General features: G+C 40.1%; 1 protein-coding gene across 1 annotated transcript; it reads right to left on the reverse strand.

Moving 5' to 3' along the window:
• Positions 1 to 9,403: 9,403 nt before the first annotated feature.
• LOC127009308 (RNA-binding protein 7-like) lies at positions 9,404 to 16,098 on the reverse strand. The gene is made up of 2 exons (XM_050882260.1): positions 15,758 to 16,098; positions 9,404 to 12,320 (listed from the first exon to the last, which is right to left on the reverse strand). The coding sequence occupies exons 1-2, from the start codon at positions 15,845 to 15,847 to the stop codon at positions 11,517 to 11,519; spliced, it is 894 nt and encodes a 297-aa protein (XP_050738217.1). The 5' UTR covers positions 15,848 to 16,098; the 3' UTR covers positions 9,404 to 11,516.
• Between the last annotated feature and the right edge of the window lie 791 nt (positions 16,099 to 16,889).

The following is a 16,889-nucleotide window of genomic DNA, read 5'->3' on the forward strand; positions in this document are numbered from 1 at the left end:
CTGCATTATTCTTTCTCTCTGAATAGCAACCTTCATACTGTTTGTGTTAACAAGGCCAAGATCTGCCCACAAAGATGGGATGTGATCACACAGACAAAGAAAGTATTTATACAGTCTGTGTCTGTGACTGCACCCAGCCTTTGTGTGAGGGGCTTGGCTGTAAAAACAAGAATGTTTTTGGTTACCAGTGCCAGCATTTATTCCAAATATATTTCCACCAAAAGACAAAGCTGACACCGTTGATAGTGCTTATTAGGTAAATCAGAATGGCCATATATCATTGGAAGCCTGCTCTCACTCACCTATGCAGAGGGAACAGAAATTTGGGCTGCCAGGTTTGCAGCAGAATGGATTTATTTTAAAGAATTCAAGCAAAGTGAGTAATACTCTTCTCTGCTACATTTAATATAAAATTAAATTAAATAAAGGAAATAGTAATCTGCCTCAGCCCTTTTATAGAAACAAATGGGTGGCATTGCGTTTGTCTCCTTCACAGTGTGGGTGCAGGGATGGCACAGTGCTGCTCTCTACTCGCACGGGGTTTGTAAGGTCCCCCGTTATGTTGCCTACCTGTATCTAAGCAGGAATTCAGAACTACGCATATGACAAATCTGTTATGATTAGAAATGGGTTTGTTTTATTTTAATTTATAAATACTATATGAATCTGCAGTTAATGACCATGAAGGAGACTTAGATAATATGGGATTCAAAGAACAAAGCCAGCCTTTCATTTTTATTACTATAATCTGAATATTGTGCTCAAAAAGTTTGTACTCTAGCTTTGTATGCAGCAGTATAATCAATACCCAAGTACATTTTTACCAATTTATATTACAAAATGTACATAAAGCTGAATACAAGAATGTACAAAATTTAATGACAATGATAGTGAAACCTAGCACTGATCTGGTCAGGGTTCTGTACAGAGGGTGTTGGTCCCATCCCCAGCCCAAGAATAGCTTTTCCTTAGCATGATTTAAAGTAAAGGTGAAGGAAGGGAATAAGATGTTCCTGCACAATACATATATCAATCTGAATCTTAACTTGGAAATGTGAATTTAGACTCATGAAGTAAACGATGACAAGTCAGGAAAACACTGTCACACCTAACCTTCCTGTGGCAGATTTACGATCTCAAAGTTCAAGTTTGGACACATTTTGGATGTTCTGTGACAAAACTTTAGTAAAGGCAATGTCTTTATTACTAATTTATGAAGGGGAACTTTTCACTCTTCACAGATCAGCATTTTTTTATGTACTGCTACGAATATATCAAGCACATATTCTGCATTCTGAAAACAGATTCTGCTTGAGTAATTACATTTAGTGGGCAAAACTGCAAGCTCAATGGAAATGTGAGTAATAAATATGAATTGCATTTGGTGCAATTTGTTTTCAATCCATGTCAAACAAAATAACCATTATCACACAACATGATAGATATTAAGCAATATAGATACTAATAAGTAAAAGGTAAAGTAGGTGGAATAAGCTGGTGTACATGGCCTTGGTGCTCACCTCCATCTCATTATCCCTTCAGCCAGTGCTGGGTTAAGGCCCATTACCCTGGGACACATGGAAAGTATGAACAGATAAACACAGTTTACTGGAAAGTTACTTATTTATTGGCCAACCCAAAAGGGAGGATGAACGGCTGGGTGAGCTGGGCACCAACTGCCCCGGGCTGAACCAGAAACCAAAAGGAATATAAAATGCCACAGATAGACAGTAAAATGAAAATAAGGCAGGAATATAAAACAAATGATTTAACAAGGGCTGGCAGTTACATGTGGAGATATTAAAGGTCAGTGACTTAGCTACATGGTGCATTAATTTGCAAAACAAATTTTTTGTTTGTATATCAAATAACCCTTTCACACACCAAAAGTTTAATAAGTTTCTCTTTCCAATGCGACATCCCTCTGGGGCTCCCTAGGGGGCCTCGCGGAATGGCCTGACCATGCAGCAAAAATTTTATCGATTTCACCCACGAGTATTCTTTTTTCCTGGCATTATTATATATCATTGGTTTTGGAAGAGACTTCTCTGCCTTATGAAAGAAAAAAAATATCAAGATATGCAAATAAATAGCGAAGTTTACCGAAAAAAAAAGAAAAAAAAGTTTAAAGGGACAACAGTCGCGCTCACAGACTGCCTGCTGAGAGGCAACTAAACCACGGGCAATTATCAATTCAAATTCAACGGCACGAGAGTTGACAATAGTTTTATTTTATAGGTCTAGCTTGGATCTTTGATGCAAAAAAAATTGACGCGATTCTGAGATACTTATTTTTGGTGAATTTTTAAAAGTTTTTGATGTGATTCGAGTCAAAAGCTCATGTAGACGATTCCGTTTTGCCGTGAATCCTGTCGTGGTGCGTGAAAGGGTTAATATTTTTTCTATATATGTATTCTGAGAATAAGGCTGAGATTTGTGTATACATAAGTTTACAATGTTCGGATAATGTTATTAAGCAGTGCAAATATACACTGTTATTTAATATTTCCCAAACTGTCAAAGCACAGAAAGACTTTTCTTCATTAATATTATTCTTGTATGTCCTCTAAGAATTAATCCAATAAGTGGCAAAGTACAGTAGCTTTGATCACTATCTTGCAAGTTTTTTTTAGGATGATGATAGTGGGTAAGGCAATAAGAAAACAGAACAAGAGATTGCAGTTTGGAGCAACTTGCTGAGTTCAAGGTTTCTTGGTCAACTAACCATACTCCATACACAGGCAGTGCCAAACTTGGCCAAGAGAACTTTAACATTTTGCCTCATTACCTAGCTAAGTGTATCCTAGTTTTGGCAGGAAGCAAAACAAAAAGTTGCCTATTTATGTGCAAACAGTTTATACCCATCACTTGCATGTATCAGAGACAATCAGATTTTTTTTAATTGACTTTGAGCAAGATCTCATCATAAATAGATTTTGCTGCCTTATCTTTTAGGTGCTGGACTGTGATTTACTGCCTAGTATCACAGGGTATATCATGTGGTCATGAAAATAGTTTTATTCATATAGGATGCACATACTTTTGGTGTCTTACAAAGTTTTGTTACAAAAATAAACCCATGAAGATAAAGTCCAGCAGTTTCAATGACAATATAAGTGATACAATCTAACTGCAACTAGCAAGTGAGACTCACTATGCTCACTAATAGGAGTGGACGCAGGCACCACCGCGTCGTGTGAAGGAAGCCTCAAGTAGAGGGTGTGAGGAATCACCAGACTGCATGCTTGTACACAAGAGTCAAACTGAATTTATGATCAGACTGTGTATCATAAATGTGGGAACATAAGTGGCAAGGAGCGGAGTTGTGGAAATGTTGGCAATGAGAACTAACATCTGTTGCCTGCAAGAGGTTCCTTACAGGAAATTAGGATGTTATGTATTTTCCATATCAATAAGTATAAATTCTGGTAAGTGATAATGAGACTAGTATAAACAGTGTTGAGGTAATGATTCTACAGGAACTGGTAGATTATGTGACAAGTGGTGAGATATAATGACAGAACAATGAGAGTTAAAAATCTATGTAGTAAGGCTGTGTACCAGATACCCTCTGAGAACTTGTGTATTTGGAAGCTGGAGGACGAAATAGTTTGAGTACCTGCAGCAGAGGGCCTGTTGGCTGGAGTTGACATGAATATATCACATAGGAAGAGACAGAGGGTTTGTGAAGGTAATGAGTGCCTATGGCTATGGAGACAGGAAAGGGCCGGGGAAGAGTTTGTCATGAGATGGGAAGATTAGTGTGTCCTATATGCAGATGTGTGAGTGTGGTCTTAGACCACAAAGGAGATCACAGAAGATCTAAAGAAAATGTAAAGAGGAGGACCAAGGTGCTCTTGGTAATAAGAGATTGTTGAAGGACAGTCACTGAACTTCAACCCTCATGATGAAAATGAAAAAGCCAAAAAATGGATAATGACGATGATGATATGGTTAGGGAGGAGGCCGATGTCCTGCAGGGGAATTATACTGATGGAAGATGACGATGATGATGATGACACACACACACACACACAAAGGGTAGTTAGATGGATATTGCTGGGAATGGATTGCAAAGCTGAGCACTAATTCAAGAGAGCCAAGAAAATAATAAAATAAATCAATATGTAATACATGGAGATCAGTCATATTTACAAGTACATTTATGCATCCCATAACCTTGAAATGCAGGGTCTCCCTTTTTAGGTAATGAAACAAATATAAATGGAATCCTTAAGAGGTGTCAGCAATACACCAAAGACAATTCATGTAACCAGATTGATATAAGACACTGATTATCTTACAGCACCATTAAAATGAATGCAATAATTTCCAGATAGCTATGACCTCCCTATAATAATGTTATATTGAGCATTTCACTTTTGTTATCAATGGGTCACATGTTTTCTGGAGAGGAAAGCCAATGTCATACACCCTGTTACATGGTGGAAGAACACAGAGTTGGTTTGATATATCTTTTCATATATCTCGGGGAAACTCATTCCTTGCAAGTAACATGGATTGTGTGCCTATGATGACCATCAGGCCAGCCCAGCACAGTTGCAAATTTAGGCAAAGGAATATATTTTGCAAATGACTTTTACCACAATTATCTGTAATAATATACAACCTTTTACTACCTTCCCACTTTGCACTTTGACTCATTAGTGACAATCCCGTAACAAATTGGGGATAACAGCTGAAAATTCAAAGGAACAAGCTTAGAAATATTTCAAATGTGTATGAATTTGAAGGTTTCTTTAAAAGCTATTACACTTGAGAGCAAAGCTTATGATAACAAACCAAAAATATTCAAAATTATCTTACTTAAATTTCTCGTGTAGCTACTCTGCTAGGTAACTTTCCATTAATTTGCTATGTTCTTGCCTTTATTTGTCTTAAATTATTAAAGGTTTGTGAATGTGCATAGCTGATGGCATCCAATAAACACACTCACATAAAGAAAAGTGTAATTCATAAAGAATAATGAGTAGCATCTGTAAACTGACAGTTGACTATGACACAACTACTGGGAATGTTGACGGCTACACACACACTGAAACGTGACAAATCTAGCGAGTGGAAAACACCAAGATGATTGTCATATGCAACAAAACATAACCATAAGTCTGCACTTACTCCCTAACCCCAACTAATCATGAGAAGCAGGTAAAATCTATAATCAAATACTATATACTTCACTACAGACACGAGGACGTGAAACAAATATACGTATGAAAACTCATATGACTTCTTAAATTGGAAAAAATCAATAAAGCATAAATACTGGACACTAACATTTCATCCTGTATTTCAATATGAGTGACATAATTAATCAAAAGAATATTTATTCCTCTATAACCCCATCACTAGAGTTACATATGCATTAGGAATGAAGAATAACCTAACCTAGAAAGTACATAAAAGTGAAAGCAGCAGATATATATCTCAGTAAACAAATACAGATATTGAAGAATGAAAAATTACTGTTATCCTATTTAGAATTTACACCAGCATACAGAACAGGTATTCATTGATCATGCTATATGTATCTATTCTGAAATATCTGACCATGCATCGCCTTTATAAACAAGAAAATGGCAAATGAATATTAAATTGCACACACATGGGGCTGAGTGACCCATCGCCTTCATGTCTTCCTTGGGTTAGATGGGCAGTACATGACAGGTGCCCAGGACCCTGGTGCCCTGCCCTAGATGAGTCAATGGCTCACCTGTCCCGAGTATTTAAAGTAACATTTAAATAGTAAATAGTGAGATAGTTGCAAGAATATTCAGAGTAAATGTGAAAAGAAACAATGGTATAAAAGAGGTGATAAAAAGTGACATACTGCACATGGGAAGTCTGTGTGCATAGAAGTATTAAAGTATTAGACTGTTGGGTCCATCAACGTTGATATCCATTACCAAATGACATTACTTGTTTTAAATACTTTAAGATTTATGTAATTTATATCATGGTCTGGAAGATGAATGTGTAGTATCTGTTAATATATACACAGTAACAAAAACAAACAAACAAACAAAAAGCAACTGATGGGGAAAAAAAAAAAGGAAAATGATAATGGTCCATCACTGATAGTACTGCAGATTAAGGAAAACTTACTGATATGTATATAAATAGCTTTTTGAAAGTTTTAGTGTCACTTCTGAGGAAAGTTACTTTCAGTCCAGGCAAAGCAGTAAATGGCAAAAGGACTTGCAAAGTTCACTAGACAAGATTTCAAAGTGATTTCCTTTTGTTCATGAGGTCAGGTGTCAATGCCCCTCTTGAACTAATAGTCACCCGTTCACCTCCCATCCCTTCATCACACATCTGTGCTTAGTCAGTGTCCAGCCAATCTGGACTCTGTATATGGATGTAATACTGTGATAAAAAGATGTTTTTGTTGAAGTTTACGGCACTCACAAGACTTTCAGGAAGAATGCAGAATATTGATAATACAAAATATGGGGAATAATTGCAATGAAACTATGAAAAACATAAATAAATTAATAAATATGAAAAGGAGATGCAATTAGCTTCTTTTTCTGTACCACACTGTCCCCCTTTCATCTATTTCTATCAAACATCTGTGTCCAACCAATCTGGACTTTGTATCTGGATACAATACTGCAGTCAGGATACAATATTGATAAAGAAAAAAGACTTAATATAAAAGACTTTCAGGAAGACTGCAGAAAATTAGTCGTAACAATACAGAATATGGGAAAGATGGCAAGGAAATTATGAAAGCAAAATAAAAATTAAATAATGAATATCAGAAGAAGCCGTTACCTTCCTGCAATTGTCATTACTCTGAAGGAAGATCAATCACTGAATGGGGGCATACCTAGAAGGGGGCACTGCCTTGCCCACCCTCTGATGCCATCCCCAGGAATCCCTCTGAATAAGTCACCATGCAGGCAGCCTTCCCATCCTAAGTACCTCGTGGCCAAATCCATTGCCTTGCTCTAACCAAGAGCCTCAAGCCCTCTTGGCATCCTCCATTCAAGATTGTGTATTACATAATAACCCGACAAACAGGGTTGACTTATGGGTTGTGTGCCTGATGCCCATAAAGCTGAAGTTGGCATTTGCGGATTATGTTGGTAATAGGCCTTGTTTTAATATCAGGGCCAAGTTGCCAATCTAACAGTCATTCCAGTAACATTCCATGATTTTGCAAAGCCACTGATAACCAAAGCCTTCAACTTGCCTCTTCAAGTAACTGTTTAGTGTCCATGCCTCACAGTCATTTTAAGGACCGCTTTCAGTCACTTTGTTTGTTTTGATCGTTACCAATGGCAGCGATCGACGCTATAGTTTTCCACGTGAAACTGGCCTATGGGGTAGTGGTGGCTTCAGAGGAAGTGAGAGGTGTTGAGAGCGTACGCCAAGGTGCGGGGGTAGGCTAACCCCGCAGCCACCATTACCCCATCGGTCAGTTTTAGGTGGAAATACTATAGCGGTGATCACCGCCATTGGTAACGATCAAAACAAACAAAATGACTGTGAAAGCGGCCCTAAGTAGGACAGGGAGCCCAAACAACACGACGATCTGAACCATTGTCCATCTGCACAGCTGCACATTCTCAATAGCTTTGCCTACTTGTGTAGTGTTTCGAGAGCCACTACAACAATCTCGAGCAACTCTGTGAGGATAACAACATCACTGGAAAAACAAGGTAACTGACTCTAGTATTGGTAACAGATGCTCCACAAAGACTGATCCACACCTCATCCCAATACTCACATGCTATCCTGAAGACCACCTAGCAACTCGGACTCTAGATTACCTCTCTAAAATAGAGGCTCAAAGATGAACTCCGGGAGTCAGCATGAGGCAAAAGAAGATGGCACCACTATGTGCACTTGCCTGTGCCAGAATGGGCTTGGGCCGACCATCAGGCCCCACCAGGAAAAGCCTAACAGCACAATAGGCTAAGATGTGGGAAAAAAAAAAAAAATAAATAAATAAATAAATAAATAAATAAATAAATAAATAAATAAATAAATAAAAATAACCCTTGCAAGCATCACAAAGATGCAGAGGCCAAAGTGCCTTAAGATGCACTGAACCAAACAATTTCTTGAGATTGCTATTGGTTGCAAGCATCCCCTGCTGAAACTCATGTGGGTGCTCCATCAGTAGACAAAATGGTAAGATACTGTCAATTGTAGACTTAAACAGGTGTGAACCTAGATGGCTCAGATCTCTGGCAGCTAGCTAGCCATGAACCCACATGAGCAATAGATGGGCAGTGTAACACCACGGTAGGTAATGCAGGCTGGTTGGGCTCCTTCCCCCATCAAGATAAGGATGACCCTTCTCATCAGAAGGAATGATACCAAACTGATATATGGCAGTCAAGATCAAATGCATTCCATGGATCACGGCACATCTCCAGGTTTGAGTAGCTCAGCACTGATGTTCCAAATACCAGCTGCCTTTCTCCTCTCAACCTTGCCACAGCCTCTCTGATCTCATCAGGAGAGGGTGGGGTTTTGTCGATGGGTGGGTCAGCATTCACTACTTGTAACACAACAGTTGGGAGATGCCCACTCAGAGCCCACAGTGTACAGCTACTTGAAGTACTTAGGTAGCCCAACAAACTCTCTGCCTGACACAAGGCAACCATCTGCTGTTTAGATGGTGGTCACCTGAGATGGAGGCTTGGACCAGCTTCTTCAGGGCTCAGTAAGGTCAGAAAGGCTTGAAAGCTAACACAAGTATGGTTCTCTCATAAAACCAGTCTTTGCTCTCCATTCCACTTCCAGCGTTAATTCTTAGTTGGTTCAGATCAGTGTAATATGATGTCCTGCAGGAAAAATGTCAGGCTCACATGCAGTTCTTGTATGTGACAAAGCTTAACTTAAAAAATAAATGCTGACAGGAAATATTAACAGTGTTAAGACAACCTCCTACCTATTATGTCAACCTTTTCCCCATATTGTGATTTCTAATAAAGACACATTTATTTTACTCTACAGAGGCTTACACGAATTGTCTGCTGATAAAGCTCAAGCCTCCATTTATATATCCACAAGTATAGAAAATTTGTACACTATAATATACAGAAAAATAATTACTGCATAATCGAGTAGTATGAAAGTACTTGTGACACCTATATCTCCTTAATAAAAATAAGTCCATTGTTATAGTACTCTAAACCCAGTGGTATACAGAGGTTATATCCTAAACCAGTGGGGGATATTAGAAACTAAGAATTGAAAGTCCTTAAATCAAAGTATTGCTACAAAAATACAAGAATTTATGTGGCTGCCATCAGGTTTTTTACATTTCTGAAGGCAAAGCAGCTGATTAAGGCATAAAATGTTAAACACAGTCTCAATCCTTCTCTTTAAATTCAGTTTAAGGAGTTCTAAAGAAAACAATGAAGAAAATAAAAATAGTTTCCTGTGATAAATAACTATTTCATCAATATAATGTCCACACAAAATACATTAAAAATATCTGGCATCTTTAAAGATTACACGCCACCCACGATGAAGGACTTCCTCCACACCAAGACTTCCATAGTGTTTGACAGACGCGTACACTTTGTCTTGCTTGTTTTTGACGAACCCGGGGAGAGAAATGCACACATAAAACACACCAGTCATGCCACACCATTTGACAAAATGATCATAGAGAAAATGGGCAACTATAGTTCTGTAACCAAAGATACATTTGGTAAAGGGTAAATTAATAAGGTTAAGGGGTGTGATGACTAATAAACATAAATCCTCCTACTGCACTAGTGAACAAGATTGATGTGAAAATTTGACATATTTTGCAAGTAATATCTAAACGCATATATTTCAAACAGCACATATTACACTGAAAATCAAATAAAATATATTTGGGGCTTCATATTGGCATATCTGTTCTGTACAACATCAGGGGTTAAAATTCACATATGTCCAACTGCTCGAGGTGGATAAAGTATCAGAAGGGCAAGTATACCTTAAAAATTTGCTAATTTTTAATTGGTTGTCAAGTGACTGAAATGTTAAACTTGCTGTGTCTAAAAGCTATCAGGTACTTTTGCACACTGATATACCATAAGGCAGAGCTTGGTGCCCATTTTGTAAAACACAGGAGTAAACTGTCAAGTACAATGTGTAAACCTGCATGCAGTGCCACTAATCTAGTTTCATAAATTTCTACTCATGATATACAAGTTTGTTTGCAAATCAAATATAATTTTACAGTGTTCCCTTATTTTTCGTGAGTTACTTTTTTTACGTCCCCCACGGAGGAGTGGGCACTGCAGCTTTTGTTTATATTGCTTCTTCATGTGTGTGGTGGAAATTTTAAATTTATGCCGCACATTTAACCCGGTAGCAGCAACGGGCTAAATTTTTGGTTTGACATAACTCCCCAAAATAGAGGCTGCATAAACTGATCACAAATATGTTGATATGTATCATATAAAGATTTGCTTGAGTGATGATTTTTTCTCATTAATCCACTTAAAGGAGCCTCTAAGAAACATTATCCCTGTAGCTACTGGGTTAGAACATTATACATATACCTTTTATCTAGAATAACCTGTGAATAAAAAGGAAACACTGTACTAAGAAACATCTAAGTGCATCAAAACAAACAGCTCTTTTTGTCAACCTACTTCATAATGTCAATATAGTTTTTAAATGGTGTAATGTAATTGGTGTAAAATAAATAAAAAAAAAAAAAAGGGGACAGCTAAGAAACCTTAAAAAGAGAGAGTAATCATTCAGTTTTAGTAACCTGGATGGCTACCTGAAGAGTGCACCCATTTTTAACATAATAATTTTGAAGGAGTACAGAAATAAAGAACTTACTCCCTAGTTTAACCATCTGAATCACAACACCTTGGTTCAGTCAGTCCTTTTTGTCAACAACAAGGCTACATAATACTGTGATGTGATAATACCGACAGGAAAAGTTAGGTATAAGTTGTTTAAACAAAAAGATACTGCCATTTTCTACAAAGAAAACATGAGCAAATTCCCTTGCATATTCTTTTATGATAACCTAAAATTATATACAGGACCCACAGACTTCTGTTTTGTGTCCATTAATAAGGAATTATCACCCTGAGATTATGAGTGGCATGCATGGCTTGATGCTGTGTCCTTGGTTAAACTAAAAAAAAAAGCTGCAACTAATGATGTTGTCCCCTTGGTCAAACTAAAAGATGTTGCAACTAATGATATTATCACTAGGTGTCAGTTAAAATCTGCACAGCCACCCACTCCTAATCATCCGTAATTACTTCAAAATTAATGATAAACCAGAGCAGTACTGGAAAGCTTCAAGGTTATAAGAAACACAAAAATAATGATACTGAACAGAAGCTGGGTGATTCAATGATAAAAATAAGCTGTACAGGTCAACTCCTGGGATCATCAACAAACATGGGACAGAGCTTATAAACATAGCCCACTTAATTTCCCTTCTAGCATTACTAACTTAATACATACATACATACCATTACACACTGTTACCAAAAAAGGTGTGACACAGGTCAGTGCCTATTATTCCTACTACTGTGGTGATCTGAGTGGCGCCTGTCATGATGACTGTCCGATCTCCGGGGACTATTATACTGACTGTGATGAGACCCACTCCTCTGCCTGTCATACCTGTCATCCTGTCTCTTGTATTGGTCACTGTTGCGAGGAGAGTGGTGGTCCCTGCCAGACGACGCCCCTAACCGGCTGTAATCAAAACGGCCTTGACTATGCTGCATGTCACCTATCGCACCAAACTTATCCTTGGAGCTCCTGTTAGAATTGTATGATGAGTCCCGATAGTTAGAATGATTACTTCTGTTATCATTGGAATAGTTACCTCTCTGGTAAGGGCTACCTCTGTTGTAGTTCAATGACCCATGCCTGTCTGAATAGCGCTCTCTATGAGCATTAAGTAAAGGATTCACTGTGAGGGGAATAGGCTGACAGGCATTTAATAATGCCATCTGCTGCTGAGCCATTGCTATCATATTGTTGCCTGGCATGGGAAGGAGGCTTGGGGTTTGCAGGAGACCCTGTTGTCCACAAGGCTGAGTTGGTCCAGGGTTGACCTTGGGCTTGCCAAAGGAAGGATCAAGGGAGTGTACGCCTCCAGGACCATTAGAAAGACCTTGTCGCTGAAGATGTTGATGGTTCCTACTCTGCACTTTCAAATTTCGCCCATAAACAGCAATGCCGTTCAAAAGTTCAATGGCGTATGGTACAGTTACACTATGACGATAACAGACGAAGGCAAAACTTTTATTCCTCCCTGTAGCTTTGTCCTTTGGTATCTTCACATAGTAAAGAGGGCCAGCCTGTGGAAAAATAATGGTTTGACAAGATTGGATACAAAACCTTCTTCAGCTTATCTATTACATATAGTTTTTTCAAAACATAAGAATTCATTAGACCCTAGAATGTTTCCAAGTTTGAATCATATTCTCAAGTCTGCTAACTCAATTGAAAATTGCTTTTGTCATGCAAAAAGTTTTGCAGTATGCATATCATCATCACTGACCCCAGTTACTATACAAAGACAAAAAGTGTCAATATGCTTCCCCTGACAACATCTCAAGAAGTGTTCCTGATAAAAAAAAAGTTAGGGAGGTACACTCCTTGACTCAACCTCTAGGGATGTCAGATATATGTTCCTTTAGTTGACATCATGCAGCAGAATGTGTAATATTTCTATTTTCACAACTCTGGGACACTGTAAGCTCTAAGCATCTTTTACAATTCAGCATCTATTTGGATGGAATGATGAGGAAAATAAGTTTTTTATTTGTATATTACGGGTAAGAAATTAATTTTATGTTCCTCAACTGTATGTGGTTCATATAGTTGAAAAAATTAAACCTTGCCCAACACTAAGCAACTTTTATGTAGCCAAACCTGCCTGCCTGATGCATCTACTAACCTTCAAGTCTCCCAGAAAACCATAGGAAAGTGTGGAGATCAATACAAGTGTGAGAATAGTCATAAAACATGTGTGCCAACCCACATTGCCACAGGCAGCAGAGTCAAGTCAAGTGGCAGCCAAAAGGCCTAAAACCCATGGCTCACCACAGCTAAAATCCAAAAGGAGTGTCCACGCTCTTACAATCAGAAGGGCTGTGCCTTCCTCATGAAATGACAGAATTTTACTCTTTACTACACTCCCACACGACCACTGTGTAGTGCAGCGACTTGCCTGATGGGCGAGCCTCCCATAACTCAACTCTGCGAGGGGGGTACCTCTTTGGCCGACTGGTTAAGGAGTGGCTCTCCTGTCTCGCTGGTCGTGGGTTCGATCCCCGGCGCCGGCAAAACCTTTTCTTGTCTGGATTAATTTCTCGTGTTTCGTTACACGCGGTGGTCATGTTGGAGCATAGTATAGAGAAAAATTCCGGCGTTTCAATGGTGGCAAGGCGGTGGGCATCCTCTCCTGTGATTCTGTTGTGTCACCCCGAGTAGGTAACAAGTAGTGATGGCCAATGCTCTCCGAAGTTCATAGAAAATGGGAAGTCTCAACACACACAAATTAATCTAAATAGGAATGGGGAGCCATATAGTGCAGTGACTTGCCTGATGGGCGAGCCTCCCATAACTCATTTTGAGAGGGGGGTACCTCCTTGACCGACTCGTTTAATAGTGGCTCTCCCGTCTCGCTGGTCACGGGTTCGATCCTTGGCACCAGCAAAACCTTTCCTTGTCTGGATTAATTTCTTGTGTGTTTCGTACACGCAGTGGACGTGTGGGAGTGTAGTAAAGAGAAAAATTCTGGCGTTTCAACTGCGTGTAACGAAACACGCGAGAAATTAATCCAGACAAGGAACCAGCAAGATGGGAGAGCCACTCCTTAACCAGTTGGCAAAAAGAGGTACCCCCCTTGCTGAGTGAGTTATGGGAGGCTCGCCCATCAGGCAAGTCGCTGCACTACACTCACACCTCCTTCGGGTCACTAAAAGACAGGTGAATATATACCTACCTAACTTCCTAACTTTAAGGGGGGCATCCCCCCTCTTTCGACCCCATTGTTTCCACACTTCGTTGCATCAGGCATTGTTCTTATTATGGTTATTGTTCATTTGCACAACAAATGAGGCCTCAAAACACTCAATGGAACAAAGAAAAAAATAGGAAGTGGCAATAAAGAATATAAATAAATAAGTAAAAATTCCGTTTGTAAACCCTTCCATGTCTCGTATTGTGCTTAACCAACAGCTTGTGTTGTCATATGCCTTCTATTAACTTTCAATCTTCCTGAAAAGCCATAGGAAAGAATTTAACCCCTTCACCACGGCCGGGCCAAAACAGCGCCCTATGCCGTATCCGGGATCGCCACGTGCGCCAAATTTCAAATGTCGCTATTGAATATAACAAGTTTTCAGTCACAAACTCAACATAATCTTCATGTATTATGTATGAAAACATGCAGAATTAAATGATGCACATGAAGAAACATAAATTAATTGATAATTTTGAGATGTAAGCATATATAATATAAATAAAATAACTCGTATATTGGCTAAAGTGAGCCAGGACACAGTATGCGCGTCCTCGGATATAGTACGGGGCACACAGGGATGTAGTATACGCGTCCTCGAGTTGAAGGGGTTAAACATCAAAGACATTGAGTGAGAAAACAGCCATGATGGGAGTCTGTGTGGCTGCAGGACACGGTGTAGCCCACAGCATCCTCCGGCAGCCAAAACCTGTGGCTGACAACAGCTACAATCCAATAAATATTCAAGCTCTTGCTAATGGTAAGCATGAACATGAACTTCCTAATGGGGGTCTTTGCCCTTGTCAACCCCTCGTATTTCCACAGTTTGTCGCATTGGGCTACTATGCCTTTCGCAGCCACGTGGGTTCCCACACACATTTTATGGCTATTTTCACTTTTTTTTTTCTACATTCTTCCCTATAGTGTTTTGGAAATAAAAGGCATATATGACAACAAAGGAGCAGTTGATAAAGATTTGTTCTATGGATGAGCCCATGATTCCTTTTCTACTTAACCAACTGCACTTCTGTTGTCATAAGTCTTTTACTAACCTCCAAACCTCTGGAAAACCACAAGAAAGAATGAAAAGATCAAAATAAGTGTGAAAATAGCCATGAAGTGTGTGTGGGAACCAGGGTGGCAGCAGGTGGCTGAGAACCCAACAGCGTCTTGTGGCAGCCAAGACCAATGACACGCCACAGCTTTATCCCAACAGGAGTGTTCGTGCTCTTACTAACACAGGACTTAGCCCCCTTCATCCCCCCTTAGGGTTACTTAAAGTCAGGTAAATATACATAACCCTTATAGGAGGTGGCTTTGCCCCCTTTGACCCCCTGTGTTTCCACATTTTGCTGGACTAGGTTACTCAGCCACCTGTGGTCATGCAGGTTTCTGCACACGTTTCATGGCTATTTTGAAGTATTTTCATAACTGTTTTGATCTTTACATGTTCTTTCCTATGGTTTTCCATGTCTGAAGGTTAGAAGACCTATGTGACAATGGTAGGGCAGTTAGTCAAGCAGAAAATGAGATTCTGGCTCGTCCATAATACGAATTTTAACCAGAGTTGGTTGAGTGGGAAACCAGCTATGGAAGGATGCATGAACCGAATCTTAACCGATAAATGTCCCAAATTTAAACTAGGCTAATGGGCTAACAAAGTATTCCCCCCTCGTATGCCAGGCCAACCCTTGGAGGCCCACACAGCCCTGTCCGCCGCGCGGGGTCAGCCAGAGGCGCCCCAAAGTAATCCAGCCCGGGCCTCACCTGCAGGAACAGCTCGTACAGGACCTCCTGCGTCACCTCCTCGGGGTCAAAGTTGCCCACCCACACGGTCCTGCTCTCCTCGTCCTCCATGGGGCAGGGTCTGGGGCTCGGCGGGGCACGGCAGGCTTGGGTCCTCCTCTGGGGCAGAGTTCTCCTCCGTCCTCAGGCGTCCCGCATGTAAACATTGACTAAACAATCAAATGAGAGCCTATCGAGGAACTCGCCATAATAATGCTAATACTATAAACCAGTGCTTCCCAAAATTTTCTGGTTGCGACCCTACATATAGTCTTGACCTGGCCTGCGTGACAGTGATAACTAATTTCCAATTATTTTTGTTATAAATATTTAGTAGCCTCCCCGCTGTCTGCTCGGCGGACAAGTATTATACGTGAATGCCACTCGTATGACGTGCCGCATACATGTGTATGGGTGTCTTATTGCAAAGCTGCTTTTATTAGTATGTGTGTCTAGGATAATCTTCATGCTGTTCTGAACCAGTTCAACTACATTATTGAAAAGGTTGGGCTCTTTCCGACACTCCCAGCCCCGCTGTTGGGCCTCCGCCACTTGAAAGAATTGGGCATCTTTCTACTCGCCGTCTGGGCGGTTGGCGGCATGCACCACCTTCCTCCCTTGGGGTATATCCCCAACGAAAAAAAAAAAAAAAAAACTAAGGCCCCTTTCACACGAACGGTTTCTGCCGCTCCGGCACATGTCGGAGCGGCAGCCGCATGCCCTTTCACACGAACGGTTTCTGCCGCTCCGACATGTGCCGGAGCGGCAGAAACCGTTCGTGTGAAAGGGGCCTTAGTTTTTTTTTTTTTTCTTTTTTTTCTTTCACACAAACGGTTTCTGCCGCTCCGGCACATGTCGGAGCGGCAGCCGCATGCCCTTTCACACAAACGGTTTCTGCCGCTCCGGCGAGCGGCAGCCGCATGGCACCTGGTACGGTCAAGTGCGGTGTCTGCCGCATCCGCTTCGGTATCTCCTTCAGTCATATTTGTAATCCTCTCTTGAGGGATCCCACAAACAAGGGCGTCTTTCAATCTCGGAGATCAGCAGCTCCGTGTCATGATTTTTAATTAGCCATAACCCTGAAATTTAAATGCAGATGTTTGTTGTACAGACA

This window comes from Eriocheir sinensis, chromosome 40, assembly GCF_024679095.1.
Source record: "Eriocheir sinensis breed Jianghai 21 chromosome 40, ASM2467909v1, whole genome shotgun sequence".
Taxonomy (NCBI): Eukaryota; Metazoa; Arthropoda; class Malacostraca; order Decapoda; family Varunidae; genus Eriocheir; species Eriocheir sinensis.